The 22381-nt window shown below is 37.8% G+C and overlaps 1 protein-coding gene across 2 annotated transcripts; it reads right to left on the reverse strand.

The window, feature by feature from the left end:
- Positions 1 to 1696: 1696 nt before the first annotated feature.
- FDX1 (ferredoxin 1) lies at positions 1697 to 22370 on the reverse strand. 2 transcript variants are annotated; one of them, XR_010387318.1, is made up of 5 exons: positions 22182 to 22370; positions 16286 to 16410; positions 11946 to 12075; positions 6050 to 6194; positions 1697 to 4210 (listed from the first exon to the last, which is right to left on the reverse strand). XR_010387318.1 is itself a non-coding variant. In XM_064505045.1 (4 exons), the coding sequence occupies exons 1-4, from the start codon at positions 22340 to 22342 to the stop codon at positions 4096 to 4098; spliced, it is 531 nt and encodes a 176-aa protein (XP_064361115.1). In that variant the 5' UTR covers positions 22343 to 22370; the 3' UTR covers positions 1697 to 4095. The 2 variants fall into 2 exon arrangements, 1 of the variants encoding a protein (XP_064361115.1); XM_064505045.1 differs by lacking the exon at positions 6050 to 6194.
- Positions 22371 to 22381: the final 11 nt, after the last annotated feature.

The following is a 22381-nucleotide window of genomic DNA, read 5'->3' on the forward strand; positions in this document are numbered from 1 at the left end:
AAAAAACCTTTTGACTTCATAAAAAAGGAAATAGTAGCCAGTAAATTAGAATGTTAGTAATCTCTGAATGCCCTTTAATGTCTGTTTTTTTACATGTGGACAACACTTCTTGTCACTGTACTGGCAGCAGCAGGGAAGATGAGAGAGACAGATGCAGTGTTACAAGCTACAGCAGTGAGTGGATGGATATACAAGGCCACCCACAGAGAAAACCACCCCTTTCCTGGGACTCCCAAAATGCAGGAAATCCCCATTCCCCTTTTGTATCTTTTCAGATCATTTGAGGAGAAATTATTATGAGTCATCTACAGCAGCTGCAGCCTTCCAAATGGTCTCCTAAAGGTTTTCTACTATTTAATAAGTAGTGATTCAGTTTGAGTCCTTCTCCTTCTGCCCCTCACCCCTTTAAAGATTTATTTCTCCTTTTTCCTCCTAAGGAATTTGGATTTTTTAGTCTGTCCTGTCCTCATATATCACATTGCCCTTTGTAAAGGCAAAACCGAAAGTCAGGCTTCAGAGGAACTTCTCCATGCCCAAGCCTGGACAAGTGAGTGGGGGAAGCACTACCACTTTCCCTGCATCTTTTTTTGTGTGTGCCCTATTGAACTTGCCTCCAAGTGGGGTATGAAACTAAATTTGGACATAGTTGCCTTAAATTTTTTTGAGCCCTGAACCCACAAGGGGTGAACTTACTAAGACCAAGGAGTTTTTCTGAGTAGATACTCTGCTAGGAGGATTTCTCTTTTGCTCTCTCCAGTTTCCCCTACACCTATAGCTTGCAATGCAGACAGTGGACACCTCCCTCAGCAAGATTAGGTGCACTGATGTCAAATTGCAAGGCAGCCAGGCCTGTTAGCTCCTTACCGTATTCATTAACCTTAGCTACACCATGTATTTAACACACATAGCATGAGACAGGCAACGTGACAGGAATTTATGGAACTTCAAAGTCTAATCTTCAAGGGCTCATCTCTGATTTTCCTTTTACAGTTACTGGAGCCACAAAGCCAAAGCAAGTTTGTTTCATTCAGAGCAGTTGTTGCACCTCACTACCTCCTTCTTCCCCTTCAAACACCACACTGAACACTACCAAGTGAAAAATTTCCAGAAGCGCATACACACAAATTTCACAGAAACAGGGAAAGTATAGTGCCTGTTCTTGCCATAACTTCCCTGTCCAGAAGAGAAGCCAGTATGAACCCCTTATCCTGAATGGATTTTAAGGGGGCAGAAGGGAAGGCACAGCATTACCTAGAGCCCCAGACATTCCCCTGCGACACTCAAAAAGGCAGAACATATTACAAAGACCCTTCCTTTTGTCAGAGGATTCTTCTGGCCTGGCCTCTTCACAAAAAACAAGCAAACCTGAAGGGCTCCGCCCCCCCCGAAAACAAACAGAAGTCCTAGGAATTAGAAGGTAGCACTTCCCCCACTGCTAGTGAAATATAGGGCAGGCTGTTTCTGCCCCAGACTACAGGCCTGTAATAGGCCTGTAGGTCTTTTCTAAAATAAGCAACCTTAGAAGCAAGAGGGAACACAGTCAATTTGGATTTTCTCCTCATTTTGAAATACTAAACATACTCTTGCTTTCTATGTATACACATACACATATATATAGGGGAAGAAAGCAAGAGAGAGAGAAAGTGAATGACTTCATATTTTAATTTCTTAGTGAGAAAGGAAGTGTCTTCAGAAAGCGAGTTATCTATAATCTTTATTTGCACAAGGAAGTAACAGTAAACATGTATTCAAGTAGTTCTGATACTTTAATAATGTGTCACTCCACAGTAAGTCATATTTATATTTGACTGTGCATTAACTGCTAAGTATAAGTATTTATAAATTCCATTTTACATCCAGAAATGCATTCAGTGGCACAGGACAAAGAGGGAAGCAAATCAATACCAACAAGGTGTCTCAGAAACTGATATAAAATAAGATTTATTTGCAAATCATTTTGACAATAAAGAAACAAGTATACCTCTGAGCTGTGCATTTTGGGGAGTACATATCAGTTCCTTCGCCTTCTTTCGGAGTCTTCCATTTATATGCAATATAGCATACCTCTAGAATTCAAGATGAACTTTGAAGTGTCCTTCGGCCTTCCTGTGCTAAGTAAGTGTCCTTCCACAGGCACACTGTAGGAGAGCCACAAAGTCTTAATAACAAGAAGTTGTCACATGAAATGCACAAAGAAAGAACCTTGGTTTACAAGGAAAACTGTTGCATGTTAGTTGTTTCACATTTGTTTGGCACACAGTGTTTCAAATACAGTGTTAAGCACTTTGAGATTCCCACAAGGAGAAAAACCTGGTACTGTAAGATGAAAAAACAAAACAAAACAAAATTTACACCCCCAAACCTCACAGCTATGCTGATTACTCTTCTATCTTCATATTAGGAATGCATAGTACGCTATAACCCTGGTTATGACCTACCTGAGTGTCCTCTCTTGGAATTCAAGGAGCTATGTTTCATTTAAAAATTAAAAGTTCAAGATTTAATGAGAATTATTGTAGATAAATGAGCTCAGGGCAGAGGCAATACAAAGTGAGAACCAATTCACTGCAGTTTGTGATTGTGGGAAGGTAACCCCTAAACTATGCTTAGAGTCATAGCAGTTAAAGGGAAGACAGCAGTATCTTCAGAACGTTTCTTTGATTTATTTCTATCCTTCCCCCCCAACCCTGCTCTCTGTCTTTCAAGGAGAGGTGAAATTTCAACTCTGAAGTCTTTTTCTTTTTCCTTTTTTTTTCCCCAAAGACTAGTTATTAAGCGAATTTTGAGAACCCTAATGATTAAGTTCTTTGACCAGATCACATTAAGTGTTTCTTGTTTTAAGGGAAAAGTCTAAAGGGAACACCACAGAACAAAGAAATAGCTTCTGTGAGAAGGAAATCAAGGAATCAGAACTAGATTTACTATTTTCCATTTTTTACTATTTACAATTTTCAATTACTATTTTCAAGTTCTAGAAAATATTTCTTTTTATATCAAAAGATTGTTATTCTTCTTTACGAAGCTCAAAATCATCTCAATATTCAAAAATATTACATTATGTAATACATTACTGATAGCCAGTTTATTATTTAGGCAACAAAAACTAGAGAGACTGGAATTTTAGAGACATTATTTTATTTTGGCCTACTTTAGAAGGACTAAACCAAGGTCCAGCTGAATGCTCTCAGTCATCAGCCTATAGGATATCCACCATGGGGGTCTCCCTATCCTTTCTGGGGAACTTAATCCATCTTTATGGAATAAATATAGTTGGTCATTTCATATAAACCAGTTATTGAAATCATTCTTGGAGCAAGGCCCAGAATCCAGGATTCTCTTCAAGCTGAACACCTTATCTAATATCAGACTGCCTCCTGAACAAGCTTGCAACTAAAAAAGTAAGAGATGAAGACTTCAGAACAAATCTTATGTTGACAGCACAGTGCCCTGTTCAATCCCAACTCTGTCATCCAGGCTTCAGATAACAGCAAGAATTTACATATACCTCCTGCAGTTATGCTCTCTACCATTAGGCAGCTCTGAGTCTTTACTCTTCTGAGCCATGTGAATATCCACATTTGTGGTGCAGTCAAAGATAAATGCAGTTAAACTGAGGTTTGTTGACTGCTGATGCGGGCAATGGAGAGGTACTGCAGCAACTAAGCTGCCAGTATTCTGCACTCTGAGCATACCGTCTTCAAAAGGACATTCTGAAGACCTCATGTAGTCTGCTAAGTTTTGCTCTCTAACATACATAGGTCTGAAACCTAGAAATGCCCATTTTTATAGGAAGTCCTGTAGAAGTGATCAAGTTTTCAAATGCCATTAAAAGTTTTGGCATAATTAATATTATAAGAAATCTGTAATACACTTATCTTGCTAACAGTTATAGTCCAATGATCACTTAGAAGTATTATTGCATTTTAAGCATAAAAATATAGGAGGTTCTATAAAGAAAGTCAAAATAGCATTAATCTAATATTGATAGTCATATAAAATAACTCACAATTATGTAAGCTTCTGTATTTAATTACACATTTAAAAATAAGTTATAAAAATAATTAAGCTTCTTTAAAACCCCTATGATATTTTCTTCTAGGAGTTTTTACTCATGTCTATCGATTGTCTAGCATCAGCAACAGCTTCAGGTACTCGAACAGTCATATCATTCATAGATTTCTTCAAGCAGATCTGGCAGCCCAAACGTGATCTGTAAGAAAATAAGGCATTACCTTCAGTTCTAACCCAACCATATATCTAACAGCATTTACCAGCTTATTTTCTCTGAGTTCAGTCATCCCAAACACATTATGGTCCAGAAAAAGTTAGCCTTGTGCATGGTCTTAATCAGGACCAGTAGCGAACCACATACATCCATGCAAAGATATGAACAGAATTAAATCATGGCCATCAATTTGTTTACTTATAAAACAGAGTTCAGTACATGTAAAGTTTTACACAGAGTATTTCCAGCTTGCTGAGGCAACATACAATACAGGTGACCCTTCCATTTTTAATGATTCGTTAATAGTTTAGCCAAGTGTATGGAATGACACCTGATCTGCCAAAAGGCCATTTGGCATCTCCAAGGAAATGAAGGCAATGAATGAAATCCTCAGAAAAGGCATAGCCTAACCCACCCGAAGTCTGGAGGCAATCCAAGGAAATAGAATGTGCATTGTAACAATGCCCCTGACAGCTTACTTCAGGTGAACTTTTAGAGCTTGTCAACTAGAAACAACCTTACTGAGAAGAAATTAAGAATATTTTTTTCCATTTCCTGTCACTTGTATCTTCCCAAAAGTTTGCATCCAAGTCAAATGTTCTGGAAGTTGGGTTTGTTTTTTTTTTGGGGGGGGGGGCAAAGGGGGAAGGAGAGGCACAGTCACTTTAAAATCCTGCCTTTCAGTAATTTATTGTTAAGGCATTCCATTCCCACACATCCACCTGCAGTTCTGGACCAGTTAAGCAAGGTCCAGCATGACCACAGATTGTTTCTGAAGTACCTACAGGATAACATTTCCATTTGCTGCTTCTTAAAATCGCTAGTGCATAACAGGTCAGAAAGGAAGAAATATCTTCCCATGACCAACACTAACAAAAAAAAAAAGCTCTGTGATAAGAAAATGGAGAGCATGCAAGACCCCCTTGGAACCTACTAATTTCTTTATTACAGGTAAAGTAATAGATATGGCCTTTTCTAAAGATTTCAAATTTGATCTTTTCAAAACTCATTCAATGGAAGCAGCTTAAAACAGTGGTTGCCAGAAATTATGTGTATTAAAGAAGCCTGCCAATTTTCTAGCAAATCCTAAACTAGAATCAAAGAATGGTGAACCAAGGAGCAAACTACAGCTGAAGATAATTTGTTTCTTAACATGAGCTAGTGAATGATAATACTTTGGGGAAAGAGAATATATTCTGAAATGCATATGGCCCTGATCCTACAAATTCATCCACCCAATCAAAACACTATGTTCACAGAAATAAGTGAAAACAAATGAATTAATGCGACTCGTGTGTTGGATGAGACAGGTTGAAATTAAATATATATATTTTTAAAAATACGTTAAAAAAACCCTGTATTTAATCTCAACAACCACTGCATCCTCACAGGATGAATCCTTTCTTTCTGTTTTGCTTCTTCACTCCAGCAACATGCAGTAGCTTCCTCTACTATTCTAACACTGGAGTCCAAGAAAGTCTTGCTTGCTAGTTCTGAGACTTACTCTCTGCTTCTCCAAGAACTCCTAATCTGCACTTGTTCTGAAAACTCCCAGCTTGCTACACCTCTCTTGGCTGATCCTATCCTACATTCAATGCAATGGCAAGATTTAAGAAACCAGGACCAATCAACAGAAAAAAGGAGATGAAAAGGGTGGGAAACACAACACTACCACCCAGGCAATATAGATTAATTACTGTCTTCCTCTTGTCTTATATTAGGCTTCATATAAAAACACTACCACCCAGGCAATGATAGATTAATTACTGTCTTCCTCTTGTCTTATATTAGGCTTCATATAAAAACAGGTAGCAGAAAACAAACCTTTCAGAGGGTCCAGAATGCTGGAAGCAAGTTATAGACATTCAAGCTGGTGCTACATGCAGCTGGCTCTATTCTACAGTACTTCTTAGCTTACGTCTACCTATGTGTTGGGGGATCCTGAGTAGAACTTATCAGCCACATTAAACTGTAAAAAAATAAGATATTTCATAATTATGCTAGTCCTGGTTTACAAAAAGGTAAGATTATCATTTAAAAGTTTCTTCACAATCAGAAGTTCATTAAAAAGAAGGTAAGACAATGCAATAGTGAAGTTTCAGACTACAAAATGCAAAAACAACCAAAGAAAAGGAAAAAAAAGCTATTCTAAATGCCAGGTTTCAGTTTGCAAAGTTGTAAGCAAAAAAGTTTCTCTCATAACAAAGACATATGTGTAGGTGCTTGGCAAGTCTCAAAAATTGTAGCTTGCATGCGCTAACGGTATATTTCTGGTTTTGTTTTCAAACTGAAGGAATCAAGATTGGGTCATTAGGCCAGAAAGATAAGAGTGAATGAAAGACAGGAAACATAAGAGATCAGGAGGATAAAATGCTCGTGGTACCCAAGAAGATGTAATCCTTCATTTTTCTGTCATTTAGCAAGGAAAATCTTGTAAGTGAACATTCAAAAAAAAAAAAAAGAAAGAAAGAAAAAAAAATCAAAAGATGTTTAATACCACCAGGAAATTCTGCAGACATCCATTTTTTTGCTGGCATATCTTTAAATACCAAGGCATGTACATTGAATTAAATATAGAACGCTTAAATGTCAGCAAGGATGGGCAGTGTTCTGTATCACCAGTTGAATAATAATTTTATCAGTACAGGACTGTAGGCAGAGAGATACTAGAAAAAGAGTGATACTAAATTAATATCTATACAGAACTCTTTCAAGCATGTAGCTATCAACTGTTGTTAATGCCCCCAATTCAGTACTACACCTGAAAGTAATACTTCTATGTAAAAGACTGTATAAATCAACTTCAGGTTACTGGAATGTGTGTGTGCATATACACGTTACAAAAATATTTCAAGTCATGAATATGCATACATAAGAGTACCATGATCAATTAAATCTATTACAGATATGCAATATTTATATTATAGCTGTAGTATTGTTTGTAAGGCTTAATTTGACTAAAATACCTGATTTTCACTTGGGACCAATGCTAATTTTATACTTACTCTGTATTGCTTAAGAATAGCTCCAGTATATAGACTAATATCTCAGACAAAATCCTAGTTTACTGAATCAAAAGTTATTCTATGAGAACACAGCACCAGCTATAGTAATTCTAATGCAAGATTCACCAGCTCAATTAATTTACCCATTACACAAAGAAAAATCTAGCTCCAATTACCAGAGGAACCAGTCCTTAGCATAATAAATCAGTGTGCTATCTTGATAAACATGCCTATGAGTTACTACTTTGGGTTTTCTGAGAAAATGCAGGAACAGGTGTGGTTTTTTTTTTCCCCCCAGCATTCTAAAGAAAGGAGCCGATATCTGAGTGTTTTTACACAGCAGATTCGTAGAGAAACAGAATGGGTAAATTAAATGGATCTTTCTGAAATTAAGAAAGGAGGAGTGATGTTATACAAAAGTTAAACAAGCTAAACCCCTGAATCATTAAAATTTGGGAATTAATTTGGTATATTCTTGGACATAGACAGCACTTCAGAGGATTAAGCTCATAATAACATTTGTAAGAATTCACAGCCTACCCAAAGATATATCGAAGCATATCTATATATGCTGAAGTATAAACCAAGACATTAAATGACCTACCCTTCAAATACTTGGAATCATAATAAAACTGTTAGAGGCTAATAAATAGCATGAATTTTATCCTGAAAGAATGGGAAAGTATCAAAAAGGTTCATCTCCCAAAAGACATGGTGGGTTGAATTACAGTTCCTCTTCCCTTTAGAAGAAAAACAAGCTGAATATCTTGATTTTATCTTCCTTATTTGCCAGTCTTAACTAGCAGCATATTAAATAAGGAACAGAAAAAGAGGGCAAAATAGATTCTGTAGATTCTCTAGTCGAGGATTCAGTGAAGGCAACTCTTTCCCTAAGCCAACATTAAGGAGCAAAAAGGAATGTTGTCTATTAGCAATGAGCGCTGAGGAGTTTTTGCTTTTACTAACATACAAAATAAAGCAGATTCTTCTTAACCTATGCTCTCAGGTGAGCAACAAGGCAGACTGAGATTTATGTTCAGACAAACATACTCATGATTAATCTATCCAGCGGAAGGCACATCCTCCAGGGAATCTAAACATATACAACATGCCACATATCAGAGCTCCGCTTTAACACTTTTGACAAGACAGTAATGGACATAACTGCACAGGTTTGGCAAAACACTCTCCCAACTGCTAGTGTCTTGTGGAGTGTTAAACATAAGAACAGCTGCAGTGCATCTGACTAGAGGTCCATCTCCCTCAACATCCTGTTTCAGCCAGTGTCCAGTAGCAAGTGTTAGGGAAAAGAAAAACCAGGGCAAACATATAATGATATCTCTTCAAGCTAACTTCCTCGTATCCAGCATTTTATGGGACTTCCTGATCCACAGCTAGTATCCTTGTGTTTAACAGCCTTTGGTGGATTTTTTTTCCCCATACTTGCCAATTGTTTTTTGAATCCCCTTGAATTCTGGCATTCATAACCATCTGTGGCAATGGATTTACACCACCTGAAGTAACACTTCCTCATGTTTTGAGGCTGCCACATGACAAGAACTAGGTAGCACCAAGGGACCTTATGGGAAAAACTACCTTCTCCTATTTAATTTTTTCTACAGCATTTACAATTTTATAGACTCTAATCAGAACCCCCTTCCTCAATTCTTCCCGACAGCCTAAGAAGCTTAGATCTTAAAAATGATGATTTAGTCAGTCCCTGCATAACAGCCAGTCCACATTTAACCATTTTGTAGCCCTTGTCGGTACTTCCTCTCATTCTACCTTAAAAAAAAAAAAAAAAAAATCAGAATAGCACAAGTATAAAGCTATGGTGAATTACCATTTTTTCCTATAATGGGATTTTCTGCTTTTCTACCTGTTCCTTCCAAAAACTGCTAGTGCTCCATTTCCTTTTTGAAGTGTTTTTACACCAAGCCATAAACTGACACTCCTAGAGAAACATTAGCTAGCTAAAAGCCCATTTCAAGTATATAAAGTTACTACTGTTCCACCCTCCTCTCCATATGCATTGATCTGCATCTATTAACAGCAAATTTCATCTGCTATTTCATTTCCTATCTTTCAGTGTCACAAGATCTTTCTGCATGTCTTCATGGACAGTTTTTGATTTTACTAAAATGAGTAATACAGTATTGTGAACAAACCTTGTCATCTGACTCTTCACCTCTTTTCCCAAGCCTTGACTATATAAAACCTAGCACAAATCACTCAGGAGATGAGCAGTGTGATCCCAATAAGACAGCCAAATATTTCTACCCTGTTAAAAGACAAATGATCATTTAACCAATTCTTTATCCTTTACAAGGCCCTTATCCCATTGCATCTCAAAATTTGGTAAAGGACTTCTGGAAGCTAAGTAAACTATATGAACTGTAAAATCTTTCTTCATGCTCAGCGATTCATTAGATGAATTCCCATGATGGTTACTTCCCTCTATAAAAGCTCTATTGGATTCTTTGCTTACCATTATTTAGCAGAAACTATAAAAAAGTAACAGCCAATAGACGCATGCATAAAGTGCCCAGTACAGAATCAAACTCATTGCTGACTAGTTCCAATAATCTCATTTTAAAAACTGGGTTGCTACCTTACATTCCTCTGGTTTGTAAGCAGCTTTAAACCAACTAAACAAACATTACAGGTTCAGCAATTTCATACTGAATTCCTTTAGAACTCCTGTGTGAATACCACCTAGTCCTTACCAATTGTTTCTACTCATTTTATTAATTTGTTTCAATACCCCTTCTATAGACACATCAGTTTGAGACTAATCCTTCAGTAAATTCCCTGCAAAGAAAGCTTCCAGTGAAGGGACATCCCTATGTACCTCCAGTGAAAACAGTGCAAGAGGTTTTGGGGGGGAGAGGGGTAAAAGGGGGTTGTTATCTGTTTATATTTAAATTTTGCATTTTTAATAAAAGTGCTCATTTGCATCACCTGTTGGCCCTACACGACATTGAGTTTCCTGCTTCTGTTAAGTTAGAAACAAAATTAGTTCTTCTACTTTTTAGCAAGCTGTTTCTTAGCTTATTTTTTATTCAGTAATTTTATAGTAGTTATTTTTTAAATATTTAACTCGCCAGGGCTTGCTTTTCTCCCTTATTGAACTACTTTTAATAATCTCCATTATCCTGCAGTTACCCAAACCAATTTTGTTTTAGTGTTTCTAATCAGTATCTCATTTTAAAAGACATGGCACCTCTTGACCTTTCCAAGCCCAGAGAGTCCCTGACAAGAAAAACTATCATGCTTACACTTATTGGAGAGCATAGTAGTGCATCTCCATTACTAAGGTTTGTATCAGCACAAAGATCAGGTGATCTATAGGAAATGTCAGAGGCACTTAGAGGGGGAAAAAAAAAAAAAAACAAAAAAAAAAACCAGGCAGTCTTCCAGAAAAGTCTGCCTTTCATACATACGAAAGATCCTTGGCCATAGGAAGAACAGCCATGACATTAAGGAAATCTGTAACATGCAAGTAACATGTGTCTTCAGAGGGTCTAAAACTTAATTTGGACCAAAGAATTTTTAGAGAAAATTAAAGAAAAATTTAAACAGACAACTTTCCACTGCTTTCAATTCTTCAGCAAAAACCCCTTGCTTTAAACCTTTAGTTTAAAGTAAGTCAAACAAAAAAGTTACTAGATCGCTATTCTCTAGAGCTCTTTGAGCAACTGATTTGGCCCAGAACCTAAAAGTTACTCTTAGGACAATTATGATAGATACTAAGAGGGAAGTGAATTCACACTTAACGGCCTTATGATTTTTCCAAGATTTTAAATACTTTCTTTGGCATAAGAAAAATGATAAAACAAAAGAAGCTAAGACAAGCTATGCTACGTAGGCCAGGTATGAAGCCCTCCGAAATCACTAAAAAGATTCTCAAAAACTTCAACAAATAGTTCCTTTGAAGCCTGAAGGTAAGGGCTTATGAAGCCTCATAAGACACAGCTGCCTACTATTCCCATGCATGTCCTATGATACAGGCTACGCGTACACCAGCAGGTAGTGCAGCCCACCAGCAATGGACCTGTAGAGTGAAATGGTTTGTGCAGAGGGTGCGAAACCTATTACAAGGTGGGGGAAGGTAGAGCAGAGGGCTACGTCAGACAAGCTCTAGTCTGGCTCCATGCACTGAATGACCATTAGCAGTTGGAACACATCTTTGGGTTTAGTTTCACCCAAAAGAAATCTGGTTTGGGTGCTCTAAGAGCACTCTGACATGAGTCAGATCATGGTAAGTGAGGATTCCTTCAAAGCAAATCTGATGCAAACTAAAATAGTAATGTGGCACATTCATAAAATGCATTAACTAATTAAAGACTGATGGAGAAAGAAAGCAAAGGGAGAAGGAATGGAAACAAGAACAAAAAAAAAATCTCACACAGGACAGCATTGGCAAAGTTTTTGTTGAAGGAAGTGGGTTTCTGGTCATGCTTCGCTAACACTTCTGCATCAGACATTGAAGAGCAAGTACTTGCAACTGCCACTCTTCAGCTCATGAAAAAACTACTGACATCTACCTAATATGAATTAAGATAAACAATATATAAACTTGCCAGTCCCATTTGTGTAACAGAATCCAGCTATTCATTAAAAAAATGATTAAGGCATTCTAGGAATATCGAACTGCCCCATCTGCAGACCCTTCTTTCAGTTCTTTGGTGTAGTAAAGTACTATGTTGCCTTACGTTTCTGTGAGGCCATATGCTAAGTCTAGCATGTCCATCTCTTCATCAGTAATTGCATCCAGTTGCTCAAATATGTGGTCTTCAAAGATTAAGTGACAAGTTGAACAGGCCAGTGTTCCTTCACAGGCACCTAAAGAAAGCACCAAGTTAACAGAAAACTTAACTTTCATATTACAGCAGAACTGCAGAATTCCTTCATATATCTATTTCTCTGCCTAATACCAGGAGAAGACTCAGCTGAGCAGTAGTGTGTCATATATTCCCACATTCATATGTCTGCTTACCATTCAATCATCAATATTTCTACATTTCCTACAACACTAAAATTTGCTTGAAATTACTTACTGAAAATACTTAAAATACTTGACTAATTCCCACCTCTTTTTAAGTTTAAAAAGTAGTTTTTATGAAACCACTAGTTTAGAATGCTTAGATTGTGATCATCCACAGTAGGGGCAATCACTCGGTTAGAAATCAGAAACAGAAGAATTTATACTCATGGAAGCAAAGGGAAGCACAGCCTGCATGTATAACCACTGCTATCAAAAGAAACAGTGGATTTCTACATCAGAACTTAACAACCATGCAGAAAACACAGTACTGTTACACTTTACAGTGGTGTCATTAGCCATGTATCATAATGAGCATGATACTGTACTAGAAGATTTGATTTTAAAAATATAGTATGTCTTCAAATAAATACAAATCCATATGAAAAAACAGGGATTAACGAAGCGTAAAATGCCAAGTAATTTAAAATTTGTCATATCAGCAGTTTAAGTGTTCTCATGTCAGCCAAAAGGAAAAAAAAAAAGTCACACTGATCAGTCTATTTACACAACAGAGGTTCTTTTTGGAATGTAAGGCTGGTAATAGCAAGTGAATTGAGTGCAGCTGAATCATTCAACCATTTTAAAAGTCCTTATGCAGAGATATTTCTATCATCATTATTGGTGCACAAGGGATGCCCCCTAGCGATAAAAGTAAACAAGATTTTTTTTTTTTTTACCTTTTCCTCTTCACTCCTTTTTTTTTTTAAACACTACACACACATTTTTACATTGTTTACATTGCATTATTTTTCTGCTCTATAATGGTTATCCAATAAAACATCATTCTAGAGATAGGAATATCACGTGCTATAATTATAATTAAAGATTGTCACGGTATCTCCAATGATCATGTTGGCGCCTGTTTATTGATAGCATTGCCATTTCACTTTATCACAGTGCTTTGTTAAGATGGCTGGCATTTCCAAATGTGAGAAGATATTAACTGTAGAGTATAAGACTAGCCATAAGCCTTTAGGATACATTTAGGTAAATGCTACCTAAAGCTAGACTTGTCCTAACATGTTACAGATTTGCAAGACATGATCCTTCTTCCCCAAATGTATGCAACTCATAATAGAGATTCTACAGACTTATCAAAGAGATTTTATTACTAGCAGTGACATTTATTTGCATTTAAATAACACACACACACACACACTTTAGATTTCAAACTGTGCACTAGACTAGCCTACTTAACTTCTTCTATGCTTGCTCCATGCTATGTATGTAACTCATGCATATTGTAACTCCATTTCCAGCTTTAGTTTGTAGTGTTACTTACTTACACTTATGTTCATTTAAATCCCTGTTTTGAAAGCTCACATGGGCAGAATCCTACTACTTCAGTGGAACTAACTACGGAAGAGAGGGAAAGTCTGAGGCAATAGGAAAGTTTTCAGGACTCTCTTGCTTTCTGATTTTAAACAGAACTTGTACTGAGTTAGAATTTCACTAAGGCATTGGGATACAAGAGTCTGTTTGTACATGCGTTTTTCATGATTAAACATTTTAAGTAAAGTTGGATTTTAACCAAAAAAGGTACAATTCAGTTTGTACTGAGGCCATTATTGAAGGCTCTAAATTACTTAATCAGGTTTAATGACTCAATGCATTGCTGCATAAGCAAGGTACATACCACATGCTTACAGTGTTTGTTCTATCCAGCCATCTTGCAAAATAGATGGATTCTTGTCCATAACTAACTTTAACGCAATTCCTAATATAATAAGTATTTTTAATCACACATGTACCAACTTAAGTTTGGCAAGTTAACTAGTAAGCTTTCATTTGTCTTGAAAATATAACATAACTCTGAAAACATTACGTTAGCTCAGTATTTTCCATGCTTTTCTATTTACAACCTTGACTTTTTGCATCTGAGACTGCAGTTCCACTTTTGCTTACATTTCCAGGCTCACAACTCCTCACACTGGAAACACTACATAGTTAAGACACTAGTCTCTCTCTCTCTCTTTTTTTTTTTTTTTTTTTTAACTAGAAAGAAAAAAAGTGCAATTTTTCAGATCGTAAAGAGAAAGAAGAAAAGGAGAATCCTAGCACTCCTTCAGAGAGCTCTATCAGAGCTGCGTATTCTCTAGCAGTGCTACCACCAGCAATTCAGGAGAAGAAAGGGCAACTCGAAGTCAAATTATGTGACACACTCTTCCACTGTCTAGTAGTGTTAACTTATTTCTCTCCAAAGGAACTTTGAAGGAATAAGATGTTAATTCAGTGCCTTCAGAACCTTTTCCAGGCTTTCATGGCCGTTTCTTTCGAAATCCTCAAATTCACCTTGACAGAAGTTTCCTTCTCTCTGCCAAAAATTACTTCATCAGTGTTCTGAGATCTTTCCCTTCTCTTATCTAGTTCCTTCCCTTAAAAATATGATCTGTGCAGTTATCTATTCGAGGTACTATGAGTATCTTGAAAGTCTTATATTTGAAGTATAGTTGAAGGCACATTTTCTTTTTCCTGAGAAAAAAAGAGAAGTATACAGAGACGTATAGTTCTCTAGGATATGTTTTACCCGACACCTGATATAATCTTCTTAATTTTTGGCATATATATTTAAAACAATCTTATCTTAGAAGAGGAAAATGATTATTCATAAATCGTCAGGATACCATGAGATAACTAATACTCAAACATCAACACTGATGTTGACTAACATCTAACGTAACAGTGGCTTAAAATTCATCTCTATCAACACTAATATTAATACAAAGGCTGTAACTCTCCTTCCTGGTATGGTAAGAGACCAAAATTCTGAAATGAAGCAAAAATATGAGTTTTCTGTTATTGTTTATCATGATCAGTTTGATCATGGGTGTATCATTTGAAATGGAATTGAAAAAGCTCTTTTCATCCCTCTTACAATCATCGTTTGGATATTACTTTTTCCAAAGGCAGGGGAGGAAAAAAAAAGAAAAAAAAAAAGAAGTAAAACCATATTGAATGGGGGAGAAAAATCCTTGTTTTTCAAACTAAAAAAATAACATGATTCTTTGAAATACAGGCATGTGGCAGCAACTTTTTTTTTTCTTTCTGGCCTGTAACTTTGGGCCAAGAGTGGAAACTGCCTATTTTATGCAAATACCAACCAATGAAAAACAACCCCCCCCCCCAAAAGCCCCCAAATAAAATGCGCATACACACCCAAAATCAAAGAAGCACAAACCCCAAACTAATCAACCTGTGGAGACTAACTAAGGAAACCAAAATGCAAGGAAAGTTGGTTTTGTTCTTCTCCCTTTTATCATTCTCCCAGAAGTCTTCCCAAAAAGATACATACCTAAAAAGACCAGTCAAAACAACTGTAAGTCAGAACAGAGAAAAAGAAAACTGAAGCAATGTCTCCCAAAATAAAACCTGGCTGAAAATGAATGTATCTGACTATGACAACTCACTCTATTATCAGTCTTAAGAGTTTGGGGAATAAAAGAGTATATCCCCACTACCACCACTCATCCCTTATTTTTAGGCCTCCTTTTGTGAAGACAGAACTCAGTATGGCAAAGTTTAAGAAATGAACTCGTCTCCTTTACCCCGTTTATAAGAATTAAACTTTTTGCTCTTCTTTGCTAACTGACATGGACTTGGTTGTTCCTTTCACTCAGCACTCAAACACTACAGCAATTTGTGCTACAAAAAGCCCGATAACAAATCGAGACTATATGACAATACAGTCAGAAGTAACCTGTCACTATTAGGAATATACACAGTTTGTTATGCATCCAGAACCTTTCAACTCACAGAAGAGTTCTCAAGTAGCATCTTTCAGATCCCACATTGACAGCACTCTGTCTGCATTCCCCTCCTTTAAAATTTAAACATTGAAAGTTAAAAGGCCTATCACAAAATATTTTCAGAACTTGACCCTATGCACCTGCAGAAAAATGGAATAAAAATCCAAATAAAGAACAACTAGGTTTTATAGACATCATAAATAAACTGGTAATTCATCATAATTTCTAGACATTGAATATGTTATTGAAGGAATCTGCTTACCAAAACCATCTATGTCTAGATTATTATCAACAACAACATCCAGCAGTGAATCCCCAGGTTTTCCTTTGGCTGTTAGTTTATCACCAACACGATTTATGAAGTGAACAGTTATCTTATCTTCTGAGCTGAAAAAGAAAAGTATATAATGGAACTTAAGAAAGAATTCTAGACTTTTTTTAATCTTTAAAAATGATTGCATACTGCTAAAACAGTAATCACTATCAACTCTAAAAGCACAGAAACCTAAGTTATTGGCTTTTAAACTCTGCAATATGTACAGGCTTCTTCTGCTGTACATTGAACACACAGCCATGAAAAATAAGAAAAAAACCTTGAGGTTTGTGCTTTGTCACTATAAGCTATGAAAGATCCTGATGCTTCACTTTTCACTGAAGTGTCAGAGCTCCTTTATTTTAGACACAGTATTTGTATTTTTAGCAAATAAAAAGGCTTATGTTAAATACTTCGCACCTTTCTACAGACTCTTGGTTTAGATTTATGAAACTGTAATTTTCTGATTGTTGTTATTTAGGTTAAATTTAAAAATTTCCTATTTATGGTTAGAGTTTTCAGGACATTTTATTAGTTTCAAAATGTAATTCTCCTCTCTCCCTTTTCTCACAGTAACGGAAACGCTCCAAAAACTTTCTGCATCTTTGAGCACAGATCATAACAGATCATGCAAAATAGATTTCATTCTCTTATGACTTCACTTTATAAATTTTAGTTCTAGTGAAGTTCATTTGAAGTTTGATGCTTGTGTCAAAAGAAGAAGGCTTCACATATCTTCCTGCTTTGTTTTTTGGATAGTTACATACATTTAAGAAAAACTTCCCTCACACTCAGCATAAATATATCCTATTTCTAAGACTAACACTTCTGCTATGGAAAAATAAAGGGATTTTTGGTGTCCCATATTATGCCATTTCACATTAGTACTAAAGTAAAGCTGTTAATATGCTAACAATTAAGATATAGTTTGTTTTTAAATAGATTATTCTTTCATATGGTAAATGGGGAAAACAAGAAAAACTTGGCAGATTTCTTCCCTGTCATCCAACAAGAGACACAAATAAAACAAACGAAGGCTAATGCAACACCTATGTTTTAGTGTGAAACCGACGTTTAAGAAAAGCATGTTTAATATTACCCTTAACCTTTGTAATAATTGTAGACTTTGAGTAATCTACCACATAGAATGTGTACAGGCTTGAAAATTAAGTCACACCCAAGACAACGCTAACCTGAAGAATCAAATATTAAAACCAAAATTTGAGAGTGGCCATATTAACACTTTGGTAAACCAGTTATATTGGAACTGGCTATAGAAGAGAAAGTGCTTTTATTGTAATTTAAGTTGTAGCTTGTTTTGAAAAGTGACAAATATATTTGTTGATCTAGACTTAATATACTTGCCATAACTGTAAAATTACTTGGCAGCAGTATGCGCCATGATTCATTTTGATGTCATGCTCAATCCTTACCAAATAAACCCTCAGTCCATGTTTGGGAAGACAGCCGCAAGCTACTTCGAACAATGATTTAATTCCAAAACTATAATCAATAATGAAGCATTGACTTTGTTTATCTGCAGAATTCAACAGAACCATACATGATAATAAAATTCAGAAATCTTCATACATCTTTACCAAGCATTATTAAAGTTGCACAGTTGCCATCAATGGATAACCTCCAGCAAACCATGCTGCAATGGTTCAAGAAATTACCACATTCATTCTTCTCTGCTCAACGTTACCACCTCCCATAGCAGAAACAAGACGACAGGCACCCACTTCTTAAATACATTAGTGCAAATGCTATCATCTTCACTGAAAGTCAGCTTCATCAGAAGTTTAAGACTGCTGGGTTTGCAGTAGTTGGAGAGGTAGAGGTTCACATTCTCACAGCCAAAGCAAACCAGTGACAGTAACCTCTTTAAAAAAAAAAAAAAAAAAAAAACTGCTTCCGAAAGCCCTTCCAGTTTTCACAGAAATACACTCATTTCCTGAAACATTATTTCTGTCAAGGTGAAACATGATCCAAATACGAATACAATGGTACTTGCACTTGCAGGGATCCTCTACCCAAAATATAGGCATGTCAAGTACTAAATATTTTCCAATATCCAAAATATACTCTCTTCTCTATTATGGGATGAGATGATCACAAGCAACACAGACCAAATAGCAAGATGTCTAGTCACAATCCCCTGAGATCACAGGAACCTTTGTAAAAGACAAGTCACCTCTCCCCTTAAGCCAGTTTTCAAAACATACTTGAAACTGTCTTCACCTGTGTTATCTGGGATAATACCACAGTAAACTGAATCTGGAAACAAAACTGACTGAAAATCAACCTTTACAGGTCAATGACCATATGGATGCCAGAAGTGGTACAAAGACAGAACTGCTCATTACAACATATTTATATCAGCTTAAAACAATCATGTTACTGCGTCTTTATGATACAATTTCATGAGCAGCATAAACTGACCTAATTCTAATAGAAAAAAAAGTGGTTTGGGGCAATCCCCACTCGGATTGTCCTACCATCATGCTTACACTGGTATTAATGCAAATCAACTAATTTTGCTAACGTGGCTGAAAACCAATCATGAAAAGAAAGTAGTCTCAGACGGATCAGCAACCAAAACTGACTTGAGTGGCTGCAAAAGTGACACCGGCCACAACAACAAAAACCCACAAGACATGAATGGGGTCACCCTTTTAGCAGTAACAGCATTAGCTTCAGCCTGTTGTGGAACTGCATCTTGACTGCTCATGCCTAACCTGTGCAGCATGCAAGAAGGGAACAAACTGAACCACCATCATTGAGTCACTGTCTTTTGTTAAAAAGAATATGCTAGAATAACTACTCTTTTCTACAGGGCCTAATCCAAACTTGGCATTAACTGAGACTAAAATTCATTTATTTTCAAAAGCAGAAAAGCAGATCCAAATGAAAGACTAAGAAAGTGTCTCTAACTTTGTAACAATCTTAAATACCATGCACATGGCCAAAAAGTTTAATTTACAAATCACTGAAGCTTTACTACGTATAAGTCTGACTGGAAAATATCTATGTACATATGCAGTTCTGAGAGTAATGAGACTAGTTACACATTCAAACCATACACTGTACAGATCTTTTGAATGACTGACAGATACCATTTAAAAAACAGAAAAAAGAAAATTGAACCTGCACGAAACAATATTTAGGCTTTATGAATCTGAAGTAACATTGTTTTTGTCTACCCAGACATCATCTGAGTGGAAAAAACATATACTGTAATCTAATCACAGACAATTAACATGAAATGCACGCCAGGTCTGTGCACGCATAAATAGTCTCAGAATTATCAGAAAGAACTAAACATGTTTTGTGTAATCTGCATAAAGCATGAAATCTGAGCATGAATTGCAATATAACCCTTTTCCCCAGCTGTAAAATACAATTCCTTTCTTCACATTGTTGTCACAGTACTATTAGCTTTATTATCAAACTTCACTAGGATACACTCAATTAGCAACCCTGCAATTTCACTGAAGAGCACCACAGAATCGTGAATGAGTTCACTGGTCCTCCCATGCAAAAAGAATATGTACTCCAAGAACTCTGACAGCTACCTCTTCCCCCCTAAAAGAAGTATTCTTTGGAATTTTCAACTATTATTCCCAAATTAAGAACCACCTCTTATATTTCCCCCCCAAAACACAAAGATAACAACTGTAGCCCAGTGCTGCACATGAAGAGATCAACTCTATTATTTCCAGATTTTTCTTAAATGGTTCATCCAACAGTCCTGTTCAAGTACCAGAAGAATCTCATAAGTGAAATTACTACGCTAGCACTAACAAGCCTTGTGTAAAAATTCACAAGTCATAAATCTGAATCAATACTTTGAATGTGGTAAAGTAATTATGTTGTGCAGCAAAAACACTAATCTAAACTGATGCAAAAGAATTCTGAGATAAATATTGTTCATTATGAAACAAAAAGGGGAAAATGGATTAAAAAAATGGACAGAAAGTAACAAACCCAGGAATGAAAACATAACGCTTGATGCTTCACTGAAACCTTTGAAAACTTCTGCTTGCAAAAATCACCTCAGCTGATGATTTTACCTAGCTAGATGTTGATCCTTTAGACATAAATACAGGTGAATGCTTTTACATATATAAATAACGATAGATCTTTTTACTAGACTAACGCTGACTGATTATATATAAAGTTCAGAAACTGGTCTTGAATAGTATGACTTCTGGAAAAGGTAGGACTAGAACTTGAACGTAAACTGGGAGAGTACTGATACATGGAAAAAAAACCAAAAACAGAAACCCCCCCCAAGGATTGTTTATCCCCAGACTTGCTCAGCCAGGTTATGACAGGGACTATGTGAACAATACATCTGAAAAACTTGCCTGTACAACTTGTTTTGCTGGTATGCTTGTGCAATACATAACTTCCTGGTTCGTTTATAAATCTTTATGAGGTCTGCATGTGAAAGACCTGAGGGATTAGAAGTCTTGTAGTATAATTAGGTGAGGGAATGTTTTCCCTGTCGAGCATTTTTTTCTCCCATTTTCACCCTATTCAATAATTTAAAAAATTATAAAATCTTGAAAATACTTTACCAAGACATTCTGACTTTTTTAAAATGAAAAAGAGAGAAACAAAGACTTCAAAATAAGTTAGGGCACTCACTCAATGAAGATCTATTTTCAAGACACTAGGCAGAGTCATTCAGAGAAAAGATCTAAGTCTACACTTTACATACCTCATACAAGAGTCCTAGACTAAGAAGTCTGTCTCTCTGTATTAAAACTATCCACAAGAACAAAGTAGAGGAACAGCTACAGAAGAGTTTGAAAGCAAACTGTTGGAAACAGCTTTGATGGCTAGGGCATTTCTCAACCCTCTGGAAACAGGCTAGGCTACACGTCTGACACTGGACCGCTGATCCTGTTTTGAGTCAAAGAAACTTCTCTGACAATCAGGTCAATCGGGCTTTTATAACTTCTGTATTTTGAATACTGAAAGCTAACTGTAGGCTCTGATCTATCTTTGAATACAGAAGCTGCAAACTAAGAAGGCCATGCATTAAACTGTCCACATATGCAAAGTTGCAAATGCATCGTTGTGGACTGCAGACTATTAAACATCAACAGAGGTAGCTCATGTTGTAACACACACTCATACATACTGTATTTTTTTTTTGCACACTTAGATGCACGAGTGCTCCTCCTACACCAAAGGCAGAGATCTTCAGCCTCTACAGAAAAACTAGTTAGACTCTCTACAAAAAGAGGTGACAAGCACCGTATGTAACATTGACAAGGTGGCAGTCATTGAGAAGGACGTTTAAAGCAATACATACAGCCCAGTTCAGCTCGCCCAGCACGCGGAGCCCTGCCAGCCGTGCCCCCGGGCGCCCTCCCTGCCTCCCGGACCGCACACGGCGCTGGCCCCGCAGCGGACGGTGCGGCACGGCCAGGGGCCTAACCGGGGTCAGAGCCGGCCGGGCCGCCGGGCACCCCGGCCCCTCGCACAGCCGGCCTGAGGAAGGGCCTCGCCCCGGAGGCCGGTAAACGGCTCCTCCCGCCGCCGGGCGAGCGGGCCGCGGCGGGGAGGAGGGGGAGGAGGAGGAGGAGGAGGAGGAGGAGGAGGAAGCCGGGCCGAGTCGCGACGGGGATGGCGAAAGCAGATCGCGGCGGCGGGGCACGGCGCGACGAGCGACCGCGGAAGGTCACGCAGCCCCGGCCCGGCTCGGCCGCCCCCGCCCCGCCACGTACGGCGCTTGCGGCAAGGCCCGCGCGGCGCTCCAGCCCGGCCCGGCGCCGAGCCGCCGCCACCAGCCCGCCCCCGGCCTCGCCCCGCCGGCGCGGATCCCCCTTACCTGAGCGCCGCCCGCGCAGACAGGCCGAACGGCCGGGCTGCCCCCGCCGCAGCGGCAAGGCCCGGCCTCGCCCCGGCGGCCGGCGAGGTGGAGAGGAGCCAGCGGCGGGAGGCGGCGGCGGCGGCGGCCCGGAGGAACCGGAGGGGCCCCGGGGCAGCCATGACGCGGCGGGGGGGCGGGAGGGAGGCCGGTGCCCTCCG

This window comes from Dromaius novaehollandiae, chromosome 1, assembly GCF_036370855.1.
Source record: "Dromaius novaehollandiae isolate bDroNov1 chromosome 1, bDroNov1.hap1, whole genome shotgun sequence".
Classification (NCBI taxonomy): domain Eukaryota; kingdom Metazoa; phylum Chordata; class Aves; order Casuariiformes; family Dromaiidae; genus Dromaius; species Dromaius novaehollandiae.

What these genes read in the sequence shown, in the direction of transcription:
- FDX1 (XM_064505045.1), bottom strand. Translation starts at nt 22,342, where the DNA reads ATGGCTGCCCCGGGGCCCCTCCGGTTCCTCCGGGCCGCCGCCGCCGCC. An exon ending in TCTAGACATAGATGGTTTTG is followed by an intron (nt 12,076 to 16,285) that starts GTAAGCAGATTC and finishes TGCTTTCTTTAG; the next exon opens with GTGCCTGTGAAGGAACACTG. An exon ending in GCATATGGCCTCACAGAAAC is followed by an intron (nt 4,211 to 11,945) that starts GTAAGGCAACAT and finishes ATTTTCTTACAG; the next exon opens with ATCACGTTTGGGCTGCCAGA.